The sequence below is a fragment of the Trematosphaeria pertusa genome (assembly GCF_010094035.1).
Source record: "Trematosphaeria pertusa strain CBS 122368 unplaced genomic scaffold BU26scaffold_14, whole genome shotgun sequence".
In the NCBI taxonomy this organism is placed as follows: Eukaryota; Fungi; Ascomycota; class Dothideomycetes; order Pleosporales; family Trematosphaeriaceae; genus Trematosphaeria; species Trematosphaeria pertusa.
Window position 1 is genome coordinate 928,014 of NW_022987225.1, and position 24,922 is coordinate 952,935.

Here is a 24,922-nt window from a genome sequence, read left to right on the forward strand (position 1 = left end):
ATGTTCACCAGAACGGAGAAATGCCTTCTAGGACCTCTTGAGTGCCTCATCTGATGGTAGTCTTCTCTTCTACGGCGCTGGCAGGGTTTCGGTGGGATGTAAACAAGGGAAACTGGAGGGGTGAAGTGGGCTGAGCACGTGGCGACGATCAGACCGCGGAATGGCAGCAGCAGGTCTCCGCTCTTGGCGCCAAGCCGCTAACACAGGAGCCAAGCGCTGTCTGCACCGCCTCCGCCGCTTATCGTTCCGCATTCCTCGATCCAAGACGTCGCCATCGGAACTCGGCACCCAACGTCGTCCACCGCGCTGCGCATTGCACAATTCACGGACGTCGACTGGCCACACCGGATCTATCTCACCGTTGCAAGGCCCAGAGGCCCGGTGCTCTTCGTCATCGCACAGGGCGAAGCCGAAGCTTGTGCCCAGGTGTGCAAGGTATGCTGATCAAGTCTGCCTCACTGCCATGCCAAGATCAGAGTTTGAGATGAATATCTCGAGGCTCACTTATGCATGTCGAACGTGGGATGGGTCTTACTTTCTTCGGACGAGGCGTACAGGCTCACAGGCGGGTGTACGCATTCCCATTCATTCAAAGTCAACCATATTTCTACCTTTAGTTTCATGAATATGCCAGCCAAAAGCATGCACGCACGAGCCCATACTCTCTTCGAAATTCAACTGATGACAGCTACTAGAGAGCGCATTCCATATCGCCTTCGACGAACACCTCAACCCTAGTCTCATGGAGGGCTATCCGCTTCCGCTACACCGCAGCCGTCCTTACGGACCTTGTCTTCTGAAAACCATACTCGGACTTTTGGAGCTTTGTCGACAGTAGTTCGATCCCGGATCGCGCGGTTCAATAGAACGACAATGTTGCTCCCCTCCGCCATAATCCTGTCACTTCCGCCTTGTGCCTCACGCTTCGCCACGTCCTCTTCGTGGTTCGGGAGGATAACCCCGTAGTCAATCCACCACGAGAGCTTGGAAAGCTCCAACTTCTGTAGACGGGGCATTGACCTCATGACTTCGAACTCGATAAACCATGACGGGTCAATCTCCTTAACAGAACTGGGCTGTGTGCGAAATTGAGATGACATGAGCCACCTCGTCAAGCTCACGCCTGAGCAGACGATTATCTCGAGAGTGTCTGAGTGCTTGACAAGGAAGTTGCGGAATTCAAAGCTCCGAACGCGGCAGTCCCGTAGCGTCAGACTCGTGACATTGGCCCACCATTCTTGACGAATGATCGGTTCAATCCGGCACTCATTCGTAAAAGTCAACGACTCCACATTCTTACACCCTCGAAGAAGCCGATCCATCCAGTTTGCGCCTATTATAGTTGGTCCGTCCTTGGTCGTCCCTCCAAGGCGGATGCTACGCACACGATCCTTGCAGGCATGCCATTCGCGAGACGTGATAACGAAGGGCTCCTTCTCAACGCATAGGTCAACGGAATCTAGGCTGACCTCTATAGTCCAGACTTTGCGGCATTTGATGGACTGCAAGGCCTGGATGACGACGTCGTAATGCCGATGCAGCTTTGGACCCGAACCGCCTTCGTCTGCGAGTGCATAGCAGGTGTCTGGCCAGGATAGCGGATTGAATTGACCCTCACCCAATTGCTCGAGGATCGTCTTCGCTCCCCAGGCCCGAGTCCATTCGCCATCGTTGTTTGAACGTGGATACGAATCAAGCCGGATATTGGTCAAGTGCTCGAAGCCCTCCAGAGCAACCTTGAGCAAATCCAGTGCCTGCCCGCTGGTATCGAATTCCTCCTGCTCCAGTATAAGTTTCTCCTGGCGCGGGCCAAATTTTGCCTTCCACGCCTCCGTTTCTACTTCTCCCATAAACGCTGTCAGGAACGTCTCGAAAATGGCAATAACTGGGGCATTAACTCGCTCGGGTCCAATGGCAACTTCCCGGACGTAGTTGCTAAAGACGGGGTGACGAGATATGTCTACCAAGGCCTGAAGGCTAGTACGGGAGAGCATATGCTTGCGGGAGATGAAGAAGCGTTGTGCGAAGGCATCTTCGGAAGTCTGACAGACTCGACGGCTAACGAGGCGAATATTGCATAGGTCACCATTGCCGAGCACGTACTCGTCGTCTTCGTTATCGGCTTTATACTTGACGCTCGTTAAGATCAGTGACATGACCTCGACCGGCATACCCTCAAGTGTTGGTGTCGGCTTCTGAGATTGAACCTCCATTTCAGGGACGGCCTGCTCTTTATCGACGATAGCGATTGATTGAACGGATATGGTTGTGGGCTGTAGGCTGGGTTGTGTCGAGCGCGCTATGCTTAGAGAACTGAAGGGCCGAAGCGGCTGCGGATTTTATAGGTGTTGTCCCCCCGAGCTTATGCGGCGGGGCTGCATCTATTTTCACAAAATCTGTTTGCGCTGACTCAAGCTGTAGTGCAACAATTCATTTTGAGTACATTCACTGCATTCAAAAGAGGTCACCGGAACTGAAAGGAGGGTATGAGCACCCTAACCTCACTTACAGCACTAAGAGCCGCGTAGCCGGTGACATGTTCAACTATCCGTACCGTCACACCTTATGCGACGAACCGCAAAACGAAGTCGACGTGTAGGCTGACTATTCTTTCCGCATATGGGGCCGGTTTGATCACTTGCCATGTATGAAACGCCGTATGTGAGACATCAATGGCTTAGATCGTCCAGTTAACTTAATAAGTCTGGCAGAGACCCGACTCACACACCCGGCCAATGCTGTCCAGAATGAGACAAATTCCAACGAGTATATTCTACAAAAGCACACCCCAAACATGCCTCCATCTTTTGTATCGGTCTCTTCCCGCCCCTATAATCATGATTTCACAATGTATAAACAAAAATTCAACTTCGAGGGCGAAGGCACCGACAGTCCACACCGTTCCTACACAACAATCTTCATCACAGTCAGCTATATATGAAGCACCGCCAGCACAGTGATCAAACATCCAAGAAGTCAACATTGATTCTTTCGATCGTCTTCAATCGACTCTCTAAGGAGAAAAGGAAAAGCAAAAGCCGTTTTCATTAACACAATGTCTGGTTACCGAGGTCGGGGTAGAGGCAATGCCCCCTTCAGATCTCGCAACAATGGCTATAACAACAACCATTCATACGGAGGTCGAGGTAGAGGCAGTGGCTCCTTTAGATCTCACTATACAGGCTACGACGACGACCGTTCATACGATTCATGGTCCGATGAACCAGGTAATACCTGGAACGGCCCAGATCCGTCCCTTCCGGCAACATTCCAGGCTTGGGTCGTTGGAATCCTGAATGGTGGTGACGAAAGCTGGCTGAAGCCCTACGTCGAGTCCGCATTCTTCGAGGAGTTCCGTGCGAGGATGAAGAAGCGCACAGGGTTTGACGCCCAGTGGCTGGTCAACGGCTACACGCTCTATAACACTGGTCGTGAGTACCTCCCATCTATCCTTGATTACATCAAGGATGCGGTCACTAGCTCTGTCACGGTCGAGTCAACGGACACCGTAGTGTACACGGGTCTGATTAAGTTTGCTTCTCAACAGACTCAAGCCTCTAGCTCTTCGTCTCTAACGCTCCGAGGACAGCACGAAATGCTAACTCAAGGACAGGATTTCCATCCCGTTTCCGGGCAGCCCGGACGCATCTTCTGGTTCAATGAATCGCTCTTCTACCTGGAGACATTCGATTCTTCCAACCAGGGCTATGAAGTGGACGGACATTGGATTTCAACTTCATCGTCCGATTACTTGCTCGTTCGGTGCTTTGGAGGGAGTCCCAAGCCCATCCACGAACTGATCGAGCACTGCAAGCGGGAGTCAGTCGGCAGTGAGAAGCTCGAGATTACGCAAATGCGCGCAGGCAGGGGGAAGGAAATTGTCGAACGACGGAAAAGGCCGCTATTCACGATCGACTTGGAGCCCGCCCTGCGAGCAGAAATCGCCGAAGACGCCGAAACCTTCTTCCACAAGAGCTCGCGGAACTACTACGAGGCGACAGGTACGCCTTACCGGCGAGGTTATCTGCTCAGCGGGCCTCCAGGTACTGGCAAGACTTCGCTTTCGAACGCTATTGCGTCGCATGTCAATGTGCCTCTGGTTACGATCACGCTCAGCGGCATGGACGACAAAGAGCTGGAAACTGCCTTTGCCGGCCTTCCAATTCCGTGCGTGGTCCTGCTAGAAGACATCGACTGTGCCGGCGTAACGCGCAATGAGCCTAAGCAGGTCACGGATGGGAAATCTAAGCATTCCTCAAAGTCGATAAGTGAAGAGGAGATTGGAAAGAAGATCCAGAACGCAGTTACCATGGCAATCACAGAAGCGCAACAACAGTATTGGTCCCAGCTGCAGGTCCGAACAGCTGCCAACGAGTTCAATTCGCGGGACGCTCCCCGGGCGGTAGCCAACGCAACTAAGGCCGTGAAACCCCCCGAGGCGCCAAAGGTCTTAACGCTGAGTGGGCTCCTCAACGTGATTGACGGTGTATGTGCAAAAGAAGGTCGACTGCTGATCATGACCACCAACGCACCCCGGAAGCTAGATCCGGCACTCTATCGCGCCGGTCGCGCAGACAGGGTGTTCGAACTCGGCTACGCCAACAAAGTCACCGCAGAACTGACCTTCAAGCGCACCTTTGGGCAGGACGAGGTCCGGAAGTTCACTATCGAGGCGGTAGACAGGCTGGCCAAAGCTTTTAGGGACCAGTTCCCCAAGAACAGCCGGATATCTACTGCCAAGCTCGCCGAATACTGCAATTCCCATCGTGGGAGGCCTGATCGAGCGGTTGAAGCTTTTGCGGATTTCCTGCACAAGCTTAGGACTGGGGCAGATGCGTTCTCGTACGACATCAACGATGTCGTTGCTGATGCTGCTGAAGACGGCGATCTCAATGTGCCGGATGAGTTCGACCGCGACCTGCTAAAGCTCAGCCACAGCGACTATCTTGAGGCCAAGAAGGAGGAGATGAAGGAAGTTGTGGGCCAGCAGACTAAGGTCCGCTCTTGGCGGGATACTTTTGGCTGGTCGTCGGTGGACCTGAGGTATGATTCTAAGGCAAAGGTCACGAAACCTAAGACCCACCGGCTCGCTTTTGAGGAGTCCAAGGCTTTAAGGAAGGACTCTACCATGGAGGGCTTAGCTGGCATGGCGAACTCGTCACGAGGCCTTCTAGAGTCTTTTCCGGCTCTGGGAGGGTCCGCATCCCAGGCCGCCTCAAGCAAAGCTGCGCTGGAGACTTCAACGGATTCTGCAAAACGTGAAACGGAGATCAAGAAGTTCTGGGAGACTTTCCCCTTCATCTCACAGCCAGCTCAAGATCGCAAGACCGATGTCTTCTTCGATGTTGACGATGAGGCACTGTTCCCCGACGATGAGGCGGATTTCCTCCCGGACATCTCACTAACAGACTACATCCCCTCCATAGTTCCACCGCGGCGGCGAACATCCTCCTCCTCGGTTGAGTCAGCATGGGACGAAGCACATCACAACGCCGTCTCTCCAGTACGAAGCTCCGCATCCGTCAAGTTCTCCGATCCTGGTCGCCTCCGCCCAGTCTCGCCGCGGCCACTGGACACCTTGACCCTGGAGCATGAGGATACGCTTATGAAAGAGGACAGCCCTTATGTAGAAACCAAGGAGGATAGGATGAGCTCCTCCGCGAGCGACTGCGAGAACGATGCGGCTTCGATGCAGGACTCCGAGGAAGAAGCGACATCGAGTGCTCGCTCGGGACGGCGCCCTGATGATCTGGAAGAGCACTTCCTGCACTACGGTAAACTGCCCAACTATCGTATGGAAAATGCTCTGAAATAGGGCAGCGCAAGCTCGCTTATAATTTAGGAGGCTACAAAATTGTAGTGCGGCGTCAGAATACGCGGAGTAATTCGGACTGCGGCTAAGGCACTGCTGGTAAGTGAGTGATCTGCTCACTCTCTTATCGAGAGCATTTCTTGTTATTACTCAATTAACGTCCCCTACTGCGAAGCGAGACACACCAAGCCAGAACACATGAGGGGTGCTTCAACGTTAAGTAACTTGATCTCTTTACTTATGTTGATATCCGCTGTAGTTTTGCGTATACTTTATACTACAGCTATTTGTAAGCATTAGAGACCTCTTCTGCCTAAAAACTACAATTGTGGCTTGGGCTGTGTCCCGCTTCGCAGTATGGGACGTCAGTGGAGCCGTCGTGCTGTGATTGGCAGGCGAAGATTCTCAGCTTCAGGTAATCGGCGATGCCAGTCTTACTGCCAAGCTGCGAACCTTGACCTTTCAGACGACGAGAAAGGCATTCTTATTCTCTGGGAACCTCCATTTGGCCCCCGTGGCGAAGCAGGACGCGTATGTAATAGCACCGCCTCGAATGTTGCCTTCCGTTGCTTGCTTATTTAGCTACTTAGCCCAATCCAGCCGGCATTCGCGATGAACCTTCAGACCACAATCATACAGCCTCTTTCATTATCCTACTCAATTGCATATCTTCGAAAGCGCAATATCGTCTGATCAATCAGGCTGAGCCAGTTCTTGCCTCAGCCATCTCAATCATGGCCGCGCAGACAAGAAGTGAAGGTTTTCTTGGGCATAGCCACGAAAGTCTAGATAGGGCACCGAAAGAAGACGGTATGCTGCTGAGAGCCGCAATGACCCCAACGCTTGGCGCCCTCCGATGCTTACAAGATCACATCAGTCGGCGATGATAGAGAGCCCTTGACGAACAGTCTCAGACGACTGCGTTTACAATCTCCCACTTACCTTACCATCGCACTTGTTGCGCTGTCTGTGTATTCAACCGCCATGTCGGGCCTGTTTCTCTGCGTGGCCATCATTGGACCAAAGTATGGACGCATCATATCTGAGAGTGGTCCGTTCTCGCCCTCAGGCGCGACGCTCTTGACCGTACTTCTCGCGAAGACAATCGAAATCAGCTTCGTTACTCTGTTTCTTGCTTTTCTCGGCCAGGTCATTACTCGACGAGCTATGGATGGGCGGTCTGTTACTTTGGCAAGTGTGGCGATGCGTTCATGGGTAATGTAAAAACATCATTCTGCAACGACTCATCATCATGGTCCTGATTATGTGTACAGGCAACCTGGAACCCTCTTCACACAATGGGAGACAGTGTGTGAGAAAGGAGTCACCATGCTCGGGCTGTTGTCGCTATTAGCAACCTTCAACGCTTTACTGTATACAACATCTTCAGGGGCTTTAGGTGCGATGAAGAGCCGAAGTTCGAAAATTTCTTGCTTACTCATCTCACAGTCCAGCCCCAAATAAGAGTTCCACCATGGTCGCATCAGGTACTCAGCGGCGTCGTGCAGACACCGAAATTCAAGAACCTGCAAACTCAGTGTCTGCCATTCGCAAATGATCAGAACACCCCGGCGGTGGGGTGTGTACCTATTCAACTCACCTCACAGTGCTTACCTACTTTCGAAAACTATCTTTCCAAGTGGAGGGAGGATAGTCTGACAAGCTGGCCCCGAGATGGATATGGACGACTGCTTATTATCGGAAACTTGGATGAGAACACCACTGTTTTTCCAGCCTGGATTGAACATATGGATGTATCTGAGGCGTCTTCAAAGTGGGGAAGGATTGGTAAGAATGCCACACTGGAAACAGGGCAACTCCCTAACAACTCTCGAGTGAACAACGTCACTTTGGCAATCCCCCACCGCGATGTCCCAGGTGCTGTTCGAGACAGACGCAATGGCTTGCTTCAGCCTTCGGTAAATCATTCGAACAGGTTGTTGAAGCATCGCTAATCTCTTACCAGGATCTGCGCAACGCCGGATCGTACTCTATCCATGCCTCCGTCCCAGCTCTTGCACTTCAAAGTCTTTGCGTGAACGCGAACCGCGAGGAGCTCGCCCCAATAGTGTACGAGGCATGGCCGAATGCAAATTCAAGTCGTCCCGGGAACGGTATATACAGTAACCCATCTACAAACAACAGAACTGTTCTCGATGAGATCTTCGATTGGCGGGACATTTCGTTAGACAAGGATCATAATGACTCGCAAAACTGGACTAGAGCCCGACCTGGTAAGAGTAATTGTCATATGTAGAACGTTCTCTGACGTGCAACAAGTCTTTCGTAAATTTCCGCCTATCTCAGGCACAGCAAGTCAACTACTTCCTCAAGTGAGCCTCGCTAATAAAAGTCTAGGTTCTTAACCATACGAACTACAACCATGGCACATCAGAAGCCTATGTCCTGGGTAGACATTCCAATACGATAGGGACAGATTACTTCCTATGTTCGCTCCAAATGCAACTCACAACCATCTGTTCCACACGCTACAATGCATCAACAACTGGCCAGACGCTCGAGGTTCTATGCGACGAGCAACACAAAGATCTCGCTTATAAAGCATCTTCTCCAGAACTTCCGGAATTCACCATAGTACAAGACTGGCTTGATGCAGCCTACGAACTTCTCGAGGCAATGTCTTTGAACACGGGAGACATAGCCATCTATCAATCGGTTTCTCGCATTCTCACATCTTTGCAACTACAGGAGCCTCGTCTCAATGAGACACTTCCTTCTCCAGCCGAAGCCCTGGTGTCTTTGGCCCTGTGTAAGGCACTGGATCTGGTTCAAGGGGTTCCTTTTGCGGGATCTTGGGTTGGTAACCCAGTGGGTATAATTGCAATGTCTTGCTGATAAACATTAGATCTCCTCTTCCGAATCTGTCGGTTCAGCACAGTACCAGACTTTCAACTCTTCGGTTCAGGTCACGCAATATATGTCAGGAGGCATTTATGCATATCAAAAGGTATGTTCAATTTTAATCTGCAGGACTCAATATCGTAAACTTACATCGTCGCACAGGGATTTTTCGTCATTCTGGCTGCTGTCTTTGTGGTAAACGTCGTGATCCTTGTCTACTTCACCGCCATTATGCGAGTTCGCTTCATCGTCGATATATGCGAGCCGCTCGTGCTTTTCCTTCTAGGTTACCATTCCCTAGCAGACAACCTTTTCAGCGGTGATGCTGAGATCAGACCGCAGAAAGAGACGTTCTCGGTACCTTGGCTAGTGAAGGCAAGATATGGGCAATTAGTCGTCGTTGGCCAGGACGAGGCAGACGAGAAAGAGCACTCGATGTGGAGAGACAAGTTCCACAATAGGAGGCGTAGGCCGAGCTGAGGGAAAGATTTCTGCTTCAAGGAATCCAACAAGGACTTGCAATAGTGGATGAATAAGAAAAGCTATCTCGACAAGAACGCGCTGTACATAGAAGAAAGAGACGCCACCCATAGGCGGATGCTACTTCATCAGACCATTACGCCGACGGAAACTCCGAAACGAATGATATGGAGCCCGCTCTCCTCAGCCGTGACCAAACGGATCCGACTCGGCCTTTTCTCATTTCCTCTCTCCTCCAGTCGTTATGCCATCACAAATCAGCACGACTCGCGTACCACCCTAGCCAACCTTAACTCTAGACCCCTTCCTCGAACTTGACACCTCCTTCCAACTCCACAGCTCCCCTCCTATCCTCTGCACTCATCTCTACTGGTACGGTAAATGCATGCACCCTCCCATCACCACCTCCTCTGACAGTAATCTCCTTCATCGCACTCTGATGCATCTCATTACTGTACAACTCGGCCGGATTATTCCATCTCCGCGTCAGATTACTATTACGTCGCTTCCGCAAATGGAGGTACATCAGAAAGAAAAGCAGAGCGAGAGCGGAGGCCGCGCCGATAACGATGCGGGCTATAGCGCCCGTTGCGAGCGCAGGGGAGGAAAATGCTGAGCCTGCGGACGCCGTGGGCTTATGCGTCGAAGTAGACGAGGGCGAAAGTCGTCGGCGTTCGCCCACAAAAGCATAGACCAAAAGGGCCTTTTCCGCTAATGTACAGGCTTTAGTTTTGGTTATGCAATTGGCGTTTCGCTAGAAGACCATTAAGGCTGTTTTCACCATGTTAGTTCGAAACCGTTGAAGAACGCTGCAAGAATATCAAGGAAAATAGGTCTGAGATATCGCAATACTATTGTACGCATTACAAAGTCATTAATCATAAAGGATTGTGTCCTGTAAATTCTACTTCTCCGCAAGCAGCGCTGGTGAGTTTGCCACTCTGCCAGTCGCAATCACGCTAACGATCTGCCCTTAAGAACCTTGATAGACCGCAATCGCATCATCGAAAGCCTGGTCGATTACACTCTGCCCTAGACCGAGATAGCCCGCGGTGTCCGCGTCGAACTTCTCTCCAAGCGCCGCGATGAGGTCGTCCGTATGTGCCTTCAGAACTTTCAAGTCGAGCAGCACAATGGGCGCTTCGAGTGTCTTCTTGAACAATGGGTACTGTTTCCTCAGTCAGCCGATCGCCCGGAGGAGACACGCGAAAGGAATAAATGCACTTACCTTGTTCTTCAACGCGGTTAGGGAGTCTTGAATCGGCGTAATCGTCCCTGCTAAAGCGCCTAGAATAGCTTGGCTCTCGGACTGGGTAAAGCTGGAGCTCTGCTTGGTGATGGCGGTGGTTTTCAAGATCGTGGCATCTAGCTTCGTCTCTGCAGTGATGACGGCGAGAGACTGGGGCAGGAGGCCGAGCAATGTGCCATCGAAGTTGTTGACGGCGGTCGTGAGCTGGGCTACTGAAGAATTGAGAGCCGTGATCTGTTCGAGGACTTGGGCTGATTGGTCGGTTGCTCGGCGCTTGAGGTCGGACACCTGGTGTGACTCTTTCGTGGGGAGGGCGAAGGTCAAGGGGAGAAGTGTAAGGGCGAGAGTTGAGAAGCGCATATTGGGTGGTAGGGCGTTCGTATTGTTCTTGGACTGTCGCGATCTAAAAGACTTGTCGAACCGCGATGGGCGGAGGCAGGATGGGAAGAGGAAGTGCCTGATATTTAAGCTTGGGCGCAGAGCTTACACTGCCTTGTCTAGTTATTCCGTCATTCTCGCCCAGGCTCATGGGAACCCGGTTGATCCCAATATCCAAAGGTTGAGCGAATTCGCAGGTATCCTTGTTGCGAATCCGGCAGCTTAGTTCGGGACGGGAATGAGCTGTTGGTTCAAAACTCCTGTCCAACCAACTGGCACTGCAGGGCTCCGCGCTGGGTTGAACGGGGGGCCATTTGCGCAAGTACATGCAGCCTGAGCGCGCCTCGGTCGCCCATGCCAGCCATCTCCAGCGGTTTCGTTGCGGTCCTTATTGGCCAAAGGGCAATGAAGTAATGGAATTCGGCGAACGTTCACGTGTGATCCGGGTATCGGTGAGGTGATGCTCAAAACGCTCGGGGACGTTAACCTAAACGCGAAGCTTGATGGTTGGATCTTCGTTCCTATTGCTTGAAATGCTCAAAGCTCCGGCTTCCTGCGAGGATCAGCGCATGTTCCTGGCTAGGACATGGGGCTGTTCCTGGCAGGGGGTTTGCGGGGCCCCGCCTTTCACGAGCCTCCTCTTCAAGCTTTGACCGCCGAGCCGAGGCAGGTGCATATGTGATGAAATGTGTATTGGAGGAGAAATTGAAGGTCGGAGAAGAAATTGGAGTCCTGGGCATTATTGAAATGAAAAGATGAAAAGATTTTGACTTTGGCGTAAAGGGTCTTATGGACCCGTAAAACTGGTGAACCGAGGCAGTTCACAAAATGTCGCTAACCTCTTTCGGTTAGTCATTCATCTTGCAGACTCATTTCCAGGGCCGCGAGGCAATGCAACGCATAATCCTTTTGCAGGTGCTTTCTCACCTCCCCTCCGTCATGGAGACTCCTGACCGACTAAAATTCCACTGTATCCAGAATCCCTTCCATGAGGCCAACGGCACGTTGGTTTGCTAGAGATCAGTGTCGAACTCTTAAGCCTCGTCAGGTCGACTATGTCGGTCCATCAATCCGGGATTGCGGGACTGTGGGTGATTAAACAATCATCTCGATGCCACTAACCCTGCCACAAGTGCAACGACTATAGCGCTCCCTCTCTTCGAACCCCTCTTCCCATTGTTCAAAGCAGCAGCGGAATTGGCTTTCTTAGTACTGACAGCGGCATTCGGAGTGTAGTAAAGGCTCGCGGCAGTTTGCGTCCCCAGTACATCTTTCGCCGTCGTGCTTGGCACCTTTGCCTCAGCAGCGGTAGCTTTCCATGCGCCCACGAAGTTGTAGAACTCTTTGGTCAGAGGGTCAGCGTTACAGTAAGAGTCTGCCAACGCGCTGACGTAACTCTCCGGGAACCAATGATATCCTATTGTGTTGTTATCAGCCTACAGCTTCACCACCAAAAGCCACTCATGTAGACTAGAGAGGACGACTGACTGACCCTCAATACCACCACGCATCTCAAAGCACTTCTGACAACCCAATACGGAGTCGAAGAACGGATACTTCTCGCAATAGCAATGCTGCTGCTCCTCAAAATTGTCCTCATACTCCCTCAGACCGGAAAATGTCCCATTCGTGTTCTGAAAATGGCAGTTTCCGTTGATAGCAGATTGCCGTTTGCAGGGCGCCTCTTCTAACTGATAATCTGGCTTCTCGATGGTTATCGATACCCATGATTCTCCTCTTCTGACATTGCCGTTGGCGGCAGTGCTGGCGTCTGAACCATTGTGTGGTGGAGGTAGGTAAGACAAAGGCCTGCCCGGCAAGTAGCAGCGATTGAATAGATCGGTATCCAAATTAGTTATTCCCGAGTATTGAGAGGCTACCAGGTAGAAGCGAGATATCCATTGTGCGTTCGGAAAAACGGGATAAGTAGGATCGCCGGTGAACGTTGCGGTTGCCGCTGATGACGTATCGGTTGGCGTGTACAGCGGTATATCGGGGCTTGTGTATATGGGTAGCGCTGTCGTGGTTCCGGATGTTTGAGGCTCGCGATGTTGAATGTGCTGATGCATTTCCTTCCTGCAGGCTGAAAGTGGCGGCGTCTCGCGCCTGAAAGCTGAGGAAGAGGTGGAAATGGCTACCTTGGGCTCATTGTGTAAAGAATTCCGTTGATTTGGTCACGTCAAAGGAAAAGACGAGAGATGCACGGACTCTTGAACGAAAAAAAAGGAGGTTTTGAGGTTTGGCGCCTTACCGCGCTGAGTTAGCGTTATCCACTCGAAAAGTCATCCTGAGATCAACCAAGGATCCCCCATACTAGGTCTCCAACTCTTCATGATGCCTTTGGCTCTGCTCTCTGGGGGCAGGGCCCCAGCAGGCGCCGGTAGGAAATAGGCCATTCAATTGGCTAACGGACCATCGACGGCTTCTTGGTACGTCTGCTCCGCTTGGATGGCTATGACACATGCGGAAATTGAGCAGTCCAAGTGCTGATAAACGCCGACGGAGGCAGAAAGAACAACTCGCGGAAAACTTCGACAAGGAGGTAAAGCCGAGCGAGGAGATAGCTGAGGCCGACCAAGAATTCGAGTACCGGGAGCACAACCCGAAGGATAGAGAACCTTCGAAGATGGATATCCGCGAGTAACAATGCATAGTAAAGCGGCAGCACCCCTGCTGTTCCGACGCTCGATATTCGCCAAAGAAGTCGCTCTACAGGAGACGGAAAAGCGAAATTCCACGCTGCGCAGTGAATGCCTCCGAATACGATCCCGGCAATGGTGAACCCATCATCCATGCGCGTAAGAAGCACCCCGGGGAAAATTGCTGACGCAGCTGCCCCATGTGCGTACCGAGCATCATTTGGTATCGGGCTTGTGATGGCCTTGGACGATCCGAATCGGCCGCGGTACCGGGCTAGTTGTAGGGATACATCAAACCACGACTGTGGCCGACGCACTTCAATCTCCAGCCTATGCGCTCTACTTATCGCTTTTTCCCCAAGATCCTTTTTGACCGGAACGATTGTCGGTACTTTCACGTCCTTTGGTTTCGAAAGGCATAGGTAAAGCGTTATCAGAGAGCATGCGGCATACGCCAATATGGCGATTTCGAGCGCTGATATCGCGAGACCTTTCGATGCGCGGGTGATCACCTGGATAACGAACCACGCTAGCTGCATCCCCGTGAGACACTTCACAAAGAAGTCTCCTTTACTCTTGTCTTTGATCTCGTCCTCAGTTATCCTTGGTAAACGTTCGATCATCCTCATTTCGCCGCAAGCGTACTGAAGAGAGCGAAGGTTGAGAACCACAGGAGTTGGCGTAGCCTGGTCTTGCACCGTGGTGTGGGCTTTGAGGACGAATCCACCCATATCAGCGTAAAATCCGTGAGTAATTGTCCATTCAAATCCTGACTCGGAAGCCAGCTCTTTCATCTCGTCTATGGAGACTTTTGCAAGGTGACGGTCCTGCAATGCCTTCCCAAGCAGAAACTCGGGTACGAGGAGCGTCAACACCATCCATTTGAACTTGGGCAGGAAATCCACAGCGTAGCTTTTGATCTTGTCCCACATGGACTTCTGCAGGCGAGGTAATTGGCTGGGGATATTCAAGTGTAGGATTGACCAACTGCAGATGAGGAGGGTGAAAATTGAACTCCATAGAATGTCGAACGTTCCTCTCACTCCTGCAGATAATACCAGGTTGTCGGTGGTCAATGGGAGGGTACAGTTCGGTCGGAAAGTTGATGCGTCGGCTTGGCCTAACGTCGCGGCGACTACAGTCGCTAGGACAAGTGGCACGCTTTGCCACGTCATGGTTCTAGGGCCTCGGGAACGGGACGCTAGCGTGTTGAAGCTTCGAGTGGTCGGAAGGAATTTGAGCGTGTCTTTCTACGTGAGTGGGGTCAGGTTGAGGGTAGTGCGAAAGAAGCAAAGTGCGGCTGAGAAAACACATTCATCGGTACAAGCGGGGTTGTGCCTCACGAACACCCACCTTTCTCAACACTTTCAACCACCTAAACGCACCGATGCCGCCGAAGCCAAACGTGGACCTACTCCTGGATGATGGAACTGGTCTTCGCTCAGAAGACGTGCCAGTCGGCAGCATCATCAAAAACCCACATGACCCTCGAGGTTCTGTGATTCTCAACAATCATATCCCGCCCCAAGACCTTCGACACAGCCAGCAATCAGATTATGAGAGGACTTTCAAAGAGCAGTCTTACGTCCGAGGGGTAAAGTTCTCTGAATCAATTCGAATCCGTGCAGACCAGTGCACGCAATGGCGTACCAGCAACGCCGCGCATCACCTCCACAATGCTTGGCGCAATTCGAGTGACAATGCCTCGATCGCTGAGCACCGCTTAGAAGCTTTCATCGAGGATCGTCGGCTATACTTCATCTCGGGCTTTGAGGCGATGAACGGGGTTCTTGTTGAACGGATTAGAAAGAGCAAAGGATTCGCGCCCATTTCAAAGGACTTTCCGGACGTACGTTCCATATCTCAAATCTCTTCTACTCATCGAACCGAAATCGTTTCGGGTTTGTATCTCATCCCTTTGAGATTCATTGGCAAGCAAGATGTCAAGTTCGAAAGAGCGGAAGAGTTTTCCATGCTTGCGGCACTAGTCGAGCCAAAGATAATTCTCGAGGCGGAGTAATATTGCACATTCTCACGGGAGGCCGACAACCTGGGATCCAAGGGAAGGTGCAGGGACGGACCGCTGAAATGGATGGCAGACTGCCGGAAATACGCTTGTGTACCTATCTGGATATCTCTTCATCGTCTAGCAAAGCGGCGAAATTCAAGTCCTTTAACTTTTGCTTTCAAGACTCAACGGAAAGACTCTGTCGCACAGCCGACAGGGCGACACAGACGACCAAAAAACATCATGACACGGCTTCGAAACCAAAAATAGGCCTGAAGAACCACACCAGCTATGCCAGCAGCAGTGAAGATGATGTTGTGCTTTTCATGAAATTTGGTCTAGGCGAGCTCTCATGGTGTGGAATTCTCTAGCTAGAACGACGGGCGTAACAACTACCCTAGATACCCTCGCGGATGCGTACAAAAGAACGTATAATTTGCTAAGCTAATCTTACCTACACGACGAGCCCTTAGATCAGGAGAATTCCCTGCCGCAAGAGGCGAGCGAGCGTCCTAGCAGAGCTAACAGCATCCTGTTCTCGACACACACCCGTGGACGATTTCGGTGGCCCAAACACCTTTAGACCACGGTTTGGCGTGAAGCCATAGGAAAGTCATGTGTCGAGACCATGCATGTCTTGTGAACTCTCCACCGCAATCGCCCTAGCAATTCACAATGCCGCTGTCACTGCCAACCATAGCACCTGCCTCATCACCATGTTGTCACGGTGCCAGCCTAGCCCTACCAACATATAACCTCGCCTTTCTTCTACAACTGTTGGTCTCGAAACCACAAACGAGAGTAGCAACAAAAATCCCCAGTTCCCACAAGACCAACATCATCATCATGGGCAACTCCTCCTCAGCGACTAGGCATCATCGCCGCATGCCCCGAGATCACCGCACTATCATACGGGTAGAGTTCGATCCTGATCTCGCAATCCCAGGCTTAGCTGAGGGTCGACCGCATCGCCGTCGCCGGCGCCACCACCACGATGGACGACGTCGACGTTCGCATTGGGATGAGATTGAGTATGCACATGGTGCTGGCTACGGCGAGGGCTTTGACGAGGGCTATGGCGAGGGCTATCACCAAGGCTACGATGATGGCTACGTTGATCCACATGCGCACCATGGTGGTCGATCGCTACCCGGTATGCGCGAATACGGCTACGGCCCGGAAGACTATCTTGACGGCGATGGACATCCTGCACAGCCTGGCTACGGTATGCAAGATCCATACGCTGATGCGGACTATGCCTCCTACGAAGGTGGGCATCCTGCCTATGGCATGCACGACCCCTACGCGGACGGCTCCTATCATGGCGGACACCCCGGCTATGGCATGAATGAACCCTCCCCCCGTCGTGCTGGACGCCGCCCTCGCCGCCCACGCGCTCAGGCTGCCGGAGGCCGCGACCGCGTCCAGCAGTCTCAGTTTGAATTCGCGGGGTACGAAGAGGATGACATTAGGTCTGAGTATGCTGGTCCTCTGGAACCTAGGCGGATTGGGTGGCACTAAGCCGGTAGCGATAGCGCGTCGTAGAACGATGTCCTGATCTGGCTTTTGAGTATGGCTTACGAAGCCGCTGAAGACTTGGTTCATCATGACTAAAGGATAGCCAAAGGAATTACCCTGATTGCATAGCAAATAGATATCCATTTGTTTGAGTATAAAGCCCACTTCTGTTCGTATATCGTGAAGTCCATGTGTAATGTTCGCGTCTGACATTAGTCGTCCTCGTCGTACCATGCAAAGGACTCCATAACCTATTAAAACCATTAGAAACGAGGACATCCACGGTTCTTCATAGTAGATCGCATTTCAAAACGCGTCCTAATTGCCGTCTTGGCTCCACCTTTCGCGAGCAGCCTTATTCTCACCAAACTTACCGCATTAGGCAGGCTGTTGATTGCTGCGCGTTTAAGCTTAAATACGATGGTGCGGGGCGACGGGGCTCGTGCGTGGGGGCCGGGGGCACGGACATGGGGCGTCATGAATTGATGGGAGAAAATGGACGGGCTTTGGTTGACAGGAAGAAAATTCGCAGTTCGTGATGGACGCGTGATCCCGAAAGAGATGGAGTGGGTGTGGGGTTACACACGGAGCCGGAGTGGTGCGTGGTTGGGGACGCGCGGAGGGCGGGAAAACGGTGTTGGATGTGTGCGGACTTCGACTCAGAGAGAAGAAAGTTATTCGTATCGTGAATTCGAAGAGCCCCTTGGTCGTTTGAGAAGGCCGTCGTCATGCTAGGATATACCACATAGAATACGCCGTAATCCCCAATGGCCACCTCCCGAAAGCAAAGGTATCCTGCAAACATAATACATGCGAAAGTAACCACCATGAGCTCCGCCTGTCAGAACAAATCGAGGACAGTCCCGGAGACGAGGGACTTATTGCATCTCCTCCGTCTTCGCCCTCTTTCCGTTCATTCCATCCTCCTCGACCTCAAGCTTCCTCTTGCTGCCGCTGGCCTCGGCGGACGCTGACGCAGCTGGCGCAGGAGCCGGTGCCTTCTCCTTCTTCTTGGTCTTAACAAGTCCGGAGATATCGTTCGCCGCCTGGGTGGCTTCAGCGAGCTTGGCTTTCTGTGTCGCGGCATCAGCTCCTAGCAGGCCTCCGAGCAGACCTTGGAAGACCGTTTGGTCCACGGCGTCGATTTGCTGCTTTGTGGGGTCCTCTTTCAGATCCGTAAGCTAGGCGTATTAGCATGTGGTATTTTTAGCGAAGAGCAATAATTCCACATACCCGGGTCTTTAGATCCTCTAGCATACTCTTCTTGTCGGTGATAATGGCTTCCTTTTCTTTTTTCTGCTCCGGCGTTAGAGCCTCTGACGACAGAGCTGCCTCTTCTTGCTTCAACCGCGTTTCGAGGCTCTGAATAGCGAGCTCAGTGTGTTTTGCCGCCTCGTTTCGTAGATCCCAGTCGATCACGTCTTCTTGCTGAGCGCCATCTGCAGGTGTCTCCGTGTCTTGCCCTGCCTGCTGCTCGCGGACCTTCGCCACGGACGCGAACTCTAGCGCCAGCGACAGCGAGTAGTGGCCCTCAGTGACGTTCTCATGCTCGAATGGATGTAGCTCCTCCTGCAGTGCGACCGCAGACCGAGCGTCCGGGATGGCATCATGAAAGCGCTCGTTCTCGAAGGAGATCTCGACGAGGAAGCCATGACAGTCTGCGAGCTTTTCCTTGATCGCTCGAGCTTGTGGCGTGACCTCCGCCTTTCCTTTGCCTTTATCTGCGCCCTCACTTGACTCCTGGGCTTCCAGCTGCTTGGTGTACAGCACGCGCGCCAGCTCGAAGACCTCGTACGCGTTTCCGAAGTCGTCCTGCTCCTCTTCCTGCTCTGCACCACCCTCCTCCTCTTCGTCCTCCGAGTCTGTCCAGTTCTCGTCGCCCGTCAGCTGGAAGTATGCTTTCGATTCGACAGTCTCTTCCTTCCCCTCTGCTTTCGAGCCATTGGCTGATGGAGCTGGTCGTTCCGATGCCTCCTTCTGCGACTTCTCCGTCTTGGACTTCTTCTTCTCCTCCTGTACCACTTTTGCGCCTAGAACGTCGCTCTTCGCGATGGCAACCTTGTACAGCGCGCGTCCGTAGTAGAAGAGCAGCTCCGCATTCTCAGGTGCCATCTCACCATTAAGCTCGGCCTGTATCTCGACCGCGTCGGCATAGTGGTCGGCGGCGGTGGAGTAGTTCTTCAGTGAGTATTGCAGCGAGGCGGCCCTGGTGAGCTCCTCCAGCTTCTCTTTCGTCTTGGGCACGTCGGCGGTGGTCGCGGCGCTCGGAATGGGTTCGGTGACCGCTTCCGCCATTGCGGTACGGTTTTCGATGAAAATATGGTTGTGGTATGTTCGAAAAGTCTACGCGACCGTAACAAGAGCGGCCCTGGGAAATATGAATCGTGGTGGCGGGGCGAGCGTAAGTTTGTTGGTGGAGCTTCCGGTGCGACAGCTACAGTTGACTTTTGGCGGTCTGTGCGCACGCGAACTCGTAAGTCGCGTCGACGCGCCGGAAGCAGCCCCCGACGTACGCTTTAGGCATTCTGATATGCTGCGCTGACACTCTCCATCCCATGACAATGGCGACTGCAAAACGACCTGAGAAGCCCTCGGCGGTACCGAAGAACCTAATTCCTTCATCCTCGCCTGCATTCGGCACTCCTGTTCACCCCATCAATCCCCGCCGGACAGCCCCAATACCCGCACCGCCCGCGCTGAAACCCGCCGTGAGAGCGACAGTCCTACCCATCGAGCTTCCGCCGGCGACACTAAGGCCCCTCGCATTCCGAACATTCACCAAGAAGCACAACTTGACCCTGACATCTTCCGCGCTTTCAGCATTAGCGAGCTTCATCGGGAAGCACTGCGGTTCGGGATGGAGGGAAGAAGGACTGGCAGAAAAAGTGCTCGAGGAGGTGGCGAAGAGCTGGAAGAAGAGCGGTAGCCAGGTCATTGTAGAAGGAGATGGTGACACGCTCAAGAGTATCCTAAAGACATTAGAGGGCTCCATGAGCGGTGGAAGAATCGTCAATGGCTCGAACTTGAGCAGACAAAGCAGCTTTAACTTTGGGCCGGACGCGAATGGGCAAGGAACTCCGGAACCCGGGGTGAGACCGGCATTGGACAGCCAGACCAGCTTTGGCATGTCGAGCTTGGGTGTAGACGACAAGGACGACGAGGAGGAGTCGTTAAAGGATCCGCGGGAGTGGATGAAGGTCATAGATACCTTCGAGCAGCCAAAGCTGGTCTATAACATCTCGCAACGGCACTTCGAGAAGTAGTCTCCCCGGGTCGACGGTAAATTACTTTCCGCTAACACTGGTAGATCGAACGTAAAGTCCTCGCTCTTCCCCGACCCATCCCACAAAACAGACCTTTTCCGCCAACGCTACCACACCGTACACCAGCGCATCCTCCGCAATGAAACCTTCCAGACTCCTACCTTCTCCACTGCGCGCTCTGCGGGACTGAGCCGTACGGGTTCTATCGCCAACTCCCAAACAAACACATTAACCCCAATTGCGAACCTGCTGGGCCGAAGCGGCAGCGCGCATCTACTGCTAGGAATGTTGACAGTATCGCCGACCGGAGCACTCTCATTATCAGATCTGACGGGGACAATAGCACTAGACCTCCAACATGCATGCCCAATACCAGAAAACGGTGCCTACTTCGCGCCAGGTATGATAGTGCTCGTGGATGGTAGTTATGAGGAAGACTATAGCAATCCGACGTCCGGCTCAACCTCCACATTAGGGGGCACGGGCGGTATTGGCGGGACAATAGGTGGAAAATTCATTGGTTTCTCCGTTGGCCACCCTCCATGCGAAAGACGGACTACGACGCTTGGTGGCACTGAAGAGTCTGACAGGAACAGCTTGAGCGGGCCGGCCTTCGGCTGGACAGATTTCCTCGGCGTAGGCTCTGAGCGTGCAACTGGATCGCGAATGAACCGCCTGGCGAACAAGCTTCTTACCGCAGAGAAAGCACACAACGTTGTCATCGCATCAGACCTACACCTGGATAAACCCTCGACACTCTCAGCTCTCCGTACCCTTCTCCGCACGTACTCTCCAGATCCCACGGACTCCCACCCCATATACCCTCTCGCCATCATTCTTATGGGAAACTTCAGCTCCAAAGCCAGTCTCGCAGGCGTCCCTGGTGCAGGGAGTATAGAGTATAAAGAACACTTCGACGCCTTAGCCACCGTCCTCGCAGACTTTCCACAACTCATCGCTCACACAAATCTAGTCTTCGTCCCAGGTGACAACGACGCATGGCCAAGTGCATTCTCAGCAGGCGCCGCAACACCCCTACCGCGGAAAGCAGTCCCAACGCTTTTCACAAACCGAGTACGGCGTGCCATCGCAGAAGCAAACCGCGAAGTATGGGGCGCAGGAAAAGCGAGAGGAAAGGAGGGCGAAGTAATATGGACTAGCAACCCATCGCGATTAACCTGGTTTGGTGTGAAGGGCGAGATGGCTATCCTACGCGACGACTTCATGGGCCGCTTACACCGCACAAGCATCCGCTTCAACAAGCCCGAAGCAGACCCCGACGACGACGATGAACAGCTCCCAGACGCCACCTCCGCGCCCCAAAACAACGAAGAGTCCCAAGACGCAGCAATGGACCTCGACGCCCCCTCGACCCTCGCTCCGGCCGTCCCTCCCGAGCCCCAAGACTCCATCGACACCGACACGCAGACCGCGCGCGCACTAACCCGCACCCTGCTCTCACAATCACACCTCTCGCCTTTTCCACTCTCCATCCGCCCGTTGCACTGGGACTACGCGCATACGCTGAACTTGTACCCGCTGCCTACGAGCGTGGTGGTTGCGGATTCCGAGGCACCCGCTTTTGTGGTCAAGTATTGTGGGTGCACGGTTATGAATCCGGGGGCTATTGATGGGAGTGGGGGCCGTGCGAGGGGGGAGGGGAGGGCCAGGTGGGTCGAGTTTGATGTTAGGAGTGGGGTTGGCGTTGTGAGGAGTGAGGGCTGAGGTGGGTATGATTATACATGTGGTGGTGATTTGGTTTGGATTTAACGTTGGCATATACGGGTCAGGTTATGAGCGGCATAGGTACGGTGTTGCATAGGTCGTTGGGAAGGTTGGGTTAATGAACTCTTTGTATTCAGCAGTGGCTGAGCCTCGTATACTCTATGTGCTGCTGCAATGTTCTCGAAGTGGTGCATTCCGCGTGTCTGGCAGGCCATGAGCAAGTGAGGACATGAGTCAAAGCCGGCAGTGGAATGGGTTTATCATCACACTAAAGCGAGAAATGGAATATTTGTCTTCAAAAAGCTGATATTCATCGATGCTACTAAGCGTCTAGCATTCCATCTAGTACGCCCGCCCGCGCAGAAAGAGCCGTAAACTTTCCGCCAAACAAAGAAGAGGGAGCTCAAAGCGCGGGTATCGACCCAGGAAATCAAATCAAGATCAGAGAACCATTACGCCTTATCAACCGCCCCCTTCCACCATCGATAGCAGACATCCAGCCAGGTTCAGCGGATCTTCAGGAACGGGTTATCGGCCAGAGATCCAACAGGGCTGGAAGAAGTCTGCGATGGCTGCGCGTTGCCAAAGGCAGTGCTGCCGAAAGTCGCTCGCGGGGGCGTCATGAAGGGGTTGCCTTTGCCGGATTGGTGCCCGAGAGATGCGAACGGCGATGGGCTCGGAGCTCCGGTATTGCTGTGGTCAAGGGAAGCGAAGGGGGACATATTAGATGCACCCATGTTGTTGCCGCCGCCGGGGGCGCCTGAGGACCCGGTGCTGGTGTTGCCGAGGGAAGCGAAGGGCGATGCATTGGCTGCACCCGTATTGTTGCCGCCGCCGAGAGAGGCGAATGGCGAAGTATTAGAGGCATCTGAAGCTCCCATGTTGGAGTTGCCGAGGGAAGAAAATGGAGAAGTACCTGCGCCGTTGTCCATGGGAGAGGCGCCGAACATCGCAGCGCCGTTGCCGCCAAGGGAAGCGAAGGGGGAAGGGCTCGAAGAGCCGATGTTGTTGTTACTGCCGAGAGAAGCGAAGGGGGAGGCACCAGTAGTATCCATGAAATAATTGCCCTGCTGTGATGCCTTCAAAGCTTTGAGACGCTCTGCGAAAGGGTTGGTATTTCCGGATGAACTGTTTTCGGTAGCAGGCTTGGTGGATGCATTGCCGTTGCTGGGGACGCCAATACCGCTGTTAGTAGGGTTCAGGAAGGGATGGTTCAGCCCGGGGGTATTTAGACCGTTGAGACGATCCGCAAATGGGTTTGATTTACCCGCTGAGGTGCTCCCGGAAGCCGGCTTTTTATGGAGATGGTCATCTGAATCGGTGTCGTCGACAGGTGCTTTCATGACGGGATTGGCCCATCCGGAGACCGAAATGCCGTTGTCTAGGGGGGTTTTCATGAATTTATTGTCGTTGGTAGAGTTGTTGGTGTCAGGAGGAGGCCTCATGAAGGAGTTTTCGTTGCTAGTGTTGCTCTCAAGTTGGCGTTTACGTGTAGGAGCGGCACTCTCGGAGATGCTGCTGAACAGAGAGGTCTTGGGAGTATTATCAGGCGCCTGGTGTTGCTGGTCATGGCCGAGAGACTGCTGGCTCCCGACGCCGAGTACAGAGCTACGAAGAACCGATCCGTACCCGGAGTCGCTAAAGGAATGGACCTCTTGGCGAAGCTTGTCGGCGTCGACGGGCGTGTTGTAACTTGAAGCGAGCGAGGTGCCCTGCGCCATTAGGCCGCTCAGAACATATGGACGCTTCTTGAGGCGGAAACCACCTACTCTACTATTAGTACCTGGCCACTGGGCAATCACATTCGATCTGACTTACGCTCAGTTGCTTGAGGCTGAACAGGAAGGTTGTTACCCATCCCAGCCAGCACGAAGTCCCAGAGGAGATCAAGCCTCCCCTGATCAATCTTCAGGTCGATCAGGCTCACGTTGCTCATCTGAAGGGCTTTGGCGAAGACAACCGCAACCGGGAGCTGGGCGGGATCCGTCTGCTCGGCGAGATGGTGGAGGACGTCGAGCACTCGGCGGTGTAGCAAGATCTCCTTGTCTTTGGGGCACAGCTCCTTCTGGTGATCATCGGCTTGCTGTCTGAGCTGCGCCTCGAGCTTGTTGTTATCTTCTTGAACCTTCTTCTCACGGGCGGCAGCGTCCTTGGCGGCGTGGTCAGCGGTGTCCTTCTCCGACGTCTTGATGGCCAGTGCAGTCTCGAGTTTGCGAATTCTCGCATCACGGTCACCGATATCTCGATCTTTGGCTCTCAGCTCGTACTCCAGATCGCTAACTTCTTTCTTGACGCTGTTCACTTCGCCCTCAAGCCTCTCCTTCTCTTTGCGGTGGGCGACGGTTGAGCTCTTGTTCTGGAATCGGTCGAGACGCTCTCGGGTGTCACCCAAATTTGACCGTAATTGGGCGTTGTCGGTCTTGAGCTGCTTATTCTCGTGTGTAATCTGCTCCTGTGCACCGACCGAATGCTGATGCAACATCTCTGCGTGGTCGCGTTCGCGCATCAGTCGCACTTCTTTGTCGTCGTACGAGTGCTTGAGCCGCTCAAAGTCCGCTGGTGAAGCGCCGCGCCATGCCAGCTTCACGAAGGAGGTCGCCAGGTAGGCCAGGAGTTTCAGAAAGTCGGAAGCAAGCACCCTGGTCAGAGGCGAGATGAGGAGCATGATGTAGCCAGCGATTGTCAGCAGGCACAGCGGAGAGCTGGCCGTAGCCCAGAGAAAGGACGCTGTCGGCGTGCAAGCGGGGCAAGCCTGGCAGTTGGGGTCGACATGGTAGCCGTACGATGCCATTGCGGTGGCAGAGAGCAAAGCAAAGATGAGGAGGTGCAACATAGTTGGGTTGTGCACAAAGTTGGTGAGGCTGCTCGATGTGGGAAGTAAGGTGTGGGAGGAAGGTTTAAGTAGTGGGAGGTGTCGGGGAAGGCCGCGCTAGTGCGGGTGTTCGACATTGTGGTGAAAGGTCTCTCTCGCAGGGCTTGGGCGCGTCA

At 53.2% G+C, this 24,922-nt stretch overlaps 11 protein-coding genes across 11 annotated transcripts; 5 read left to right on the forward strand and 6 right to left on the reverse strand.

The window, feature by feature from the left end:
* Nucleotides 1–329: 329 nt before the first annotated feature.
* Nucleotides 330–2,355, reverse strand: BU26DRAFT_522620 (uncharacterized protein). Its single transcript, XM_033829829.1, has 2 exons — nt 696–2,355; nt 330–435 (listed from the first exon to the last, which is right to left on the reverse strand). The coding sequence occupies exon 1, from the start codon at nt 2,211–2,213 to the stop codon at nt 741–743; it is 1,473 nt and encodes a 490-aa protein (XP_033679894.1). The 5' UTR covers nt 2,214–2,355; the 3' UTR covers nt 330–435; nt 696–740.
* A 904-nt stretch (nt 2,356–3,259) lies between these two features.
* On the forward strand, nt 3,260–4,951 carry BU26DRAFT_397021 (P-loop containing nucleoside triphosphate hydrolase protein; the record flags this gene model as incomplete). Its single annotated transcript, XM_033822752.1, has 2 exons — nt 3,260–4,084; nt 4,448–4,951. Coding segments are annotated over 2 exons (1,329 nt in total), but the record flags the coding sequence as incomplete, so codon positions are not given.
* Nucleotides 4,952–6,757: 1,806 nt separating this feature from the next.
* On the forward strand, nt 6,758–9,154 carry BU26DRAFT_491013 (uncharacterized protein; the record flags this gene model as incomplete). The annotated part of the gene is made up of 9 exons (XM_033826071.1): nt 6,758–7,032; nt 7,087–7,211; nt 7,262–7,600; nt 7,649–7,731; nt 7,779–8,046; nt 8,093–8,124; nt 8,171–8,629; nt 8,679–8,780; nt 8,837–9,154. Exons 1-9 carry the CDS (start codon nt 6,797–6,799, stop codon nt 9,152–9,154), a joined length of 1,962 nt encoding a protein of 653 aa, XP_033679896.1. The 5' UTR covers nt 6,758–6,796.
* Nucleotides 9,155–10,033: 879 nt separating this feature from the next.
* BU26DRAFT_608393 (uncharacterized protein) lies at nt 10,034–10,763 on the reverse strand (the record flags this gene model as incomplete). Its single annotated transcript, XM_033835840.1, has 2 exons — nt 10,034–10,322; nt 10,383–10,763. The coding sequence occupies 2 exons, from the start codon at nt 10,761–10,763 to the stop codon at nt 10,128–10,130; spliced, it is 576 nt and encodes a 191-aa protein (XP_033679897.1). The 3' UTR covers nt 10,034–10,127.
* A 1,121-nt stretch (nt 10,764–11,884) lies between these two features.
* Nucleotides 11,885–12,850, reverse strand: BU26DRAFT_434579 (uncharacterized protein; the record flags this gene model as incomplete). Its single annotated transcript, XM_033824083.1, has 2 exons — nt 11,885–12,198; nt 12,274–12,850. The coding sequence occupies 2 exons, from the start codon at nt 12,848–12,850 to the stop codon at nt 11,885–11,887; spliced, it is 891 nt and encodes a 296-aa protein (XP_033679898.1).
* A 383-nt stretch (nt 12,851–13,233) lies between these two features.
* On the reverse strand, nt 13,234–14,666 carry BU26DRAFT_491017 (uncharacterized protein; the record flags this gene model as incomplete). The annotated part of the gene is made up of 2 exons (XM_033826072.1): nt 13,813–14,666; nt 13,234–13,743 (listed from the first exon to the last, which is right to left on the reverse strand). Exons 1-2 carry the CDS (start codon nt 14,593–14,595, stop codon nt 13,234–13,236), a joined length of 1,293 nt encoding a protein of 430 aa, XP_033679899.1. The 5' UTR covers nt 14,596–14,666.
* A 118-nt stretch (nt 14,667–14,784) lies between these two features.
* Nucleotides 14,785–15,550, forward strand: BU26DRAFT_522622 (uncharacterized protein). Its single transcript, XM_033829830.1, has one exon. The coding sequence runs from the start codon at nt 14,808–14,810 to the stop codon at nt 15,438–15,440; it is 633 nt and encodes a 210-aa protein (XP_033679900.1). The 5' UTR covers nt 14,785–14,807; the 3' UTR covers nt 15,441–15,550.
* A 724-nt stretch (nt 15,551–16,274) lies between these two features.
* BU26DRAFT_568890 (uncharacterized protein) lies at nt 16,275–16,949 on the forward strand (the record flags this gene model as incomplete). The annotated part of the gene is made up of 1 exon (XM_033833824.1): nt 16,275–16,949. The coding sequence occupies one exon, from the start codon at nt 16,275–16,277 to the stop codon at nt 16,947–16,949; it is 675 nt and encodes a 224-aa protein (XP_033679901.1).
* An 875-nt stretch (nt 16,950–17,824) lies between these two features.
* Nucleotides 17,825–19,241, reverse strand: BU26DRAFT_434679 (uncharacterized protein; the record flags this gene model as incomplete). Its single annotated transcript, XM_033824086.1, has 2 exons — nt 17,825–18,127; nt 18,180–19,241. 2 exons carry the CDS (start codon nt 19,239–19,241, stop codon nt 17,825–17,827), a joined length of 1,365 nt encoding a protein of 454 aa, XP_033679902.1.
* Nucleotides 19,242–19,460: 219 nt separating this feature from the next.
* BU26DRAFT_608398 (uncharacterized protein) lies at nt 19,461–21,934 on the forward strand (the record flags this gene model as incomplete). The annotated part of the gene is made up of 2 exons (XM_033835841.1): nt 19,461–20,205; nt 20,254–21,934. Exons 1-2 carry the CDS (start codon nt 19,502–19,504, stop codon nt 21,932–21,934), a joined length of 2,385 nt encoding a protein of 794 aa, XP_033679903.1. The 5' UTR covers nt 19,461–19,501.
* Nucleotides 21,935–22,440: 506 nt separating this feature from the next.
* BU26DRAFT_568893 (uncharacterized protein) lies at nt 22,441–24,767 on the reverse strand (the record flags this gene model as incomplete). The annotated part of the gene is made up of 2 exons (XM_033833825.1): nt 22,441–23,699; nt 23,753–24,767. 2 exons carry the CDS (start codon nt 24,765–24,767, stop codon nt 22,441–22,443), a joined length of 2,274 nt encoding a protein of 757 aa, XP_033679904.1.
* Between the last annotated feature and the right edge of the window lie 155 nt (nt 24,768–24,922).

Coding starts and splice junctions, on each gene's coding strand:
- BU26DRAFT_522620 (XM_033829829.1), bottom strand. CDS start 2,213: ATGGAGGTTCAATCTCAGAAGCCGACACCAACACTTGAGGGTATGCCG.
- BU26DRAFT_522622 (XM_033829830.1), top strand. CDS start 14,808: ATGCCGCCGAAGCCAAACGTGGACCTACTCCTGGATGATGGAACTGGT.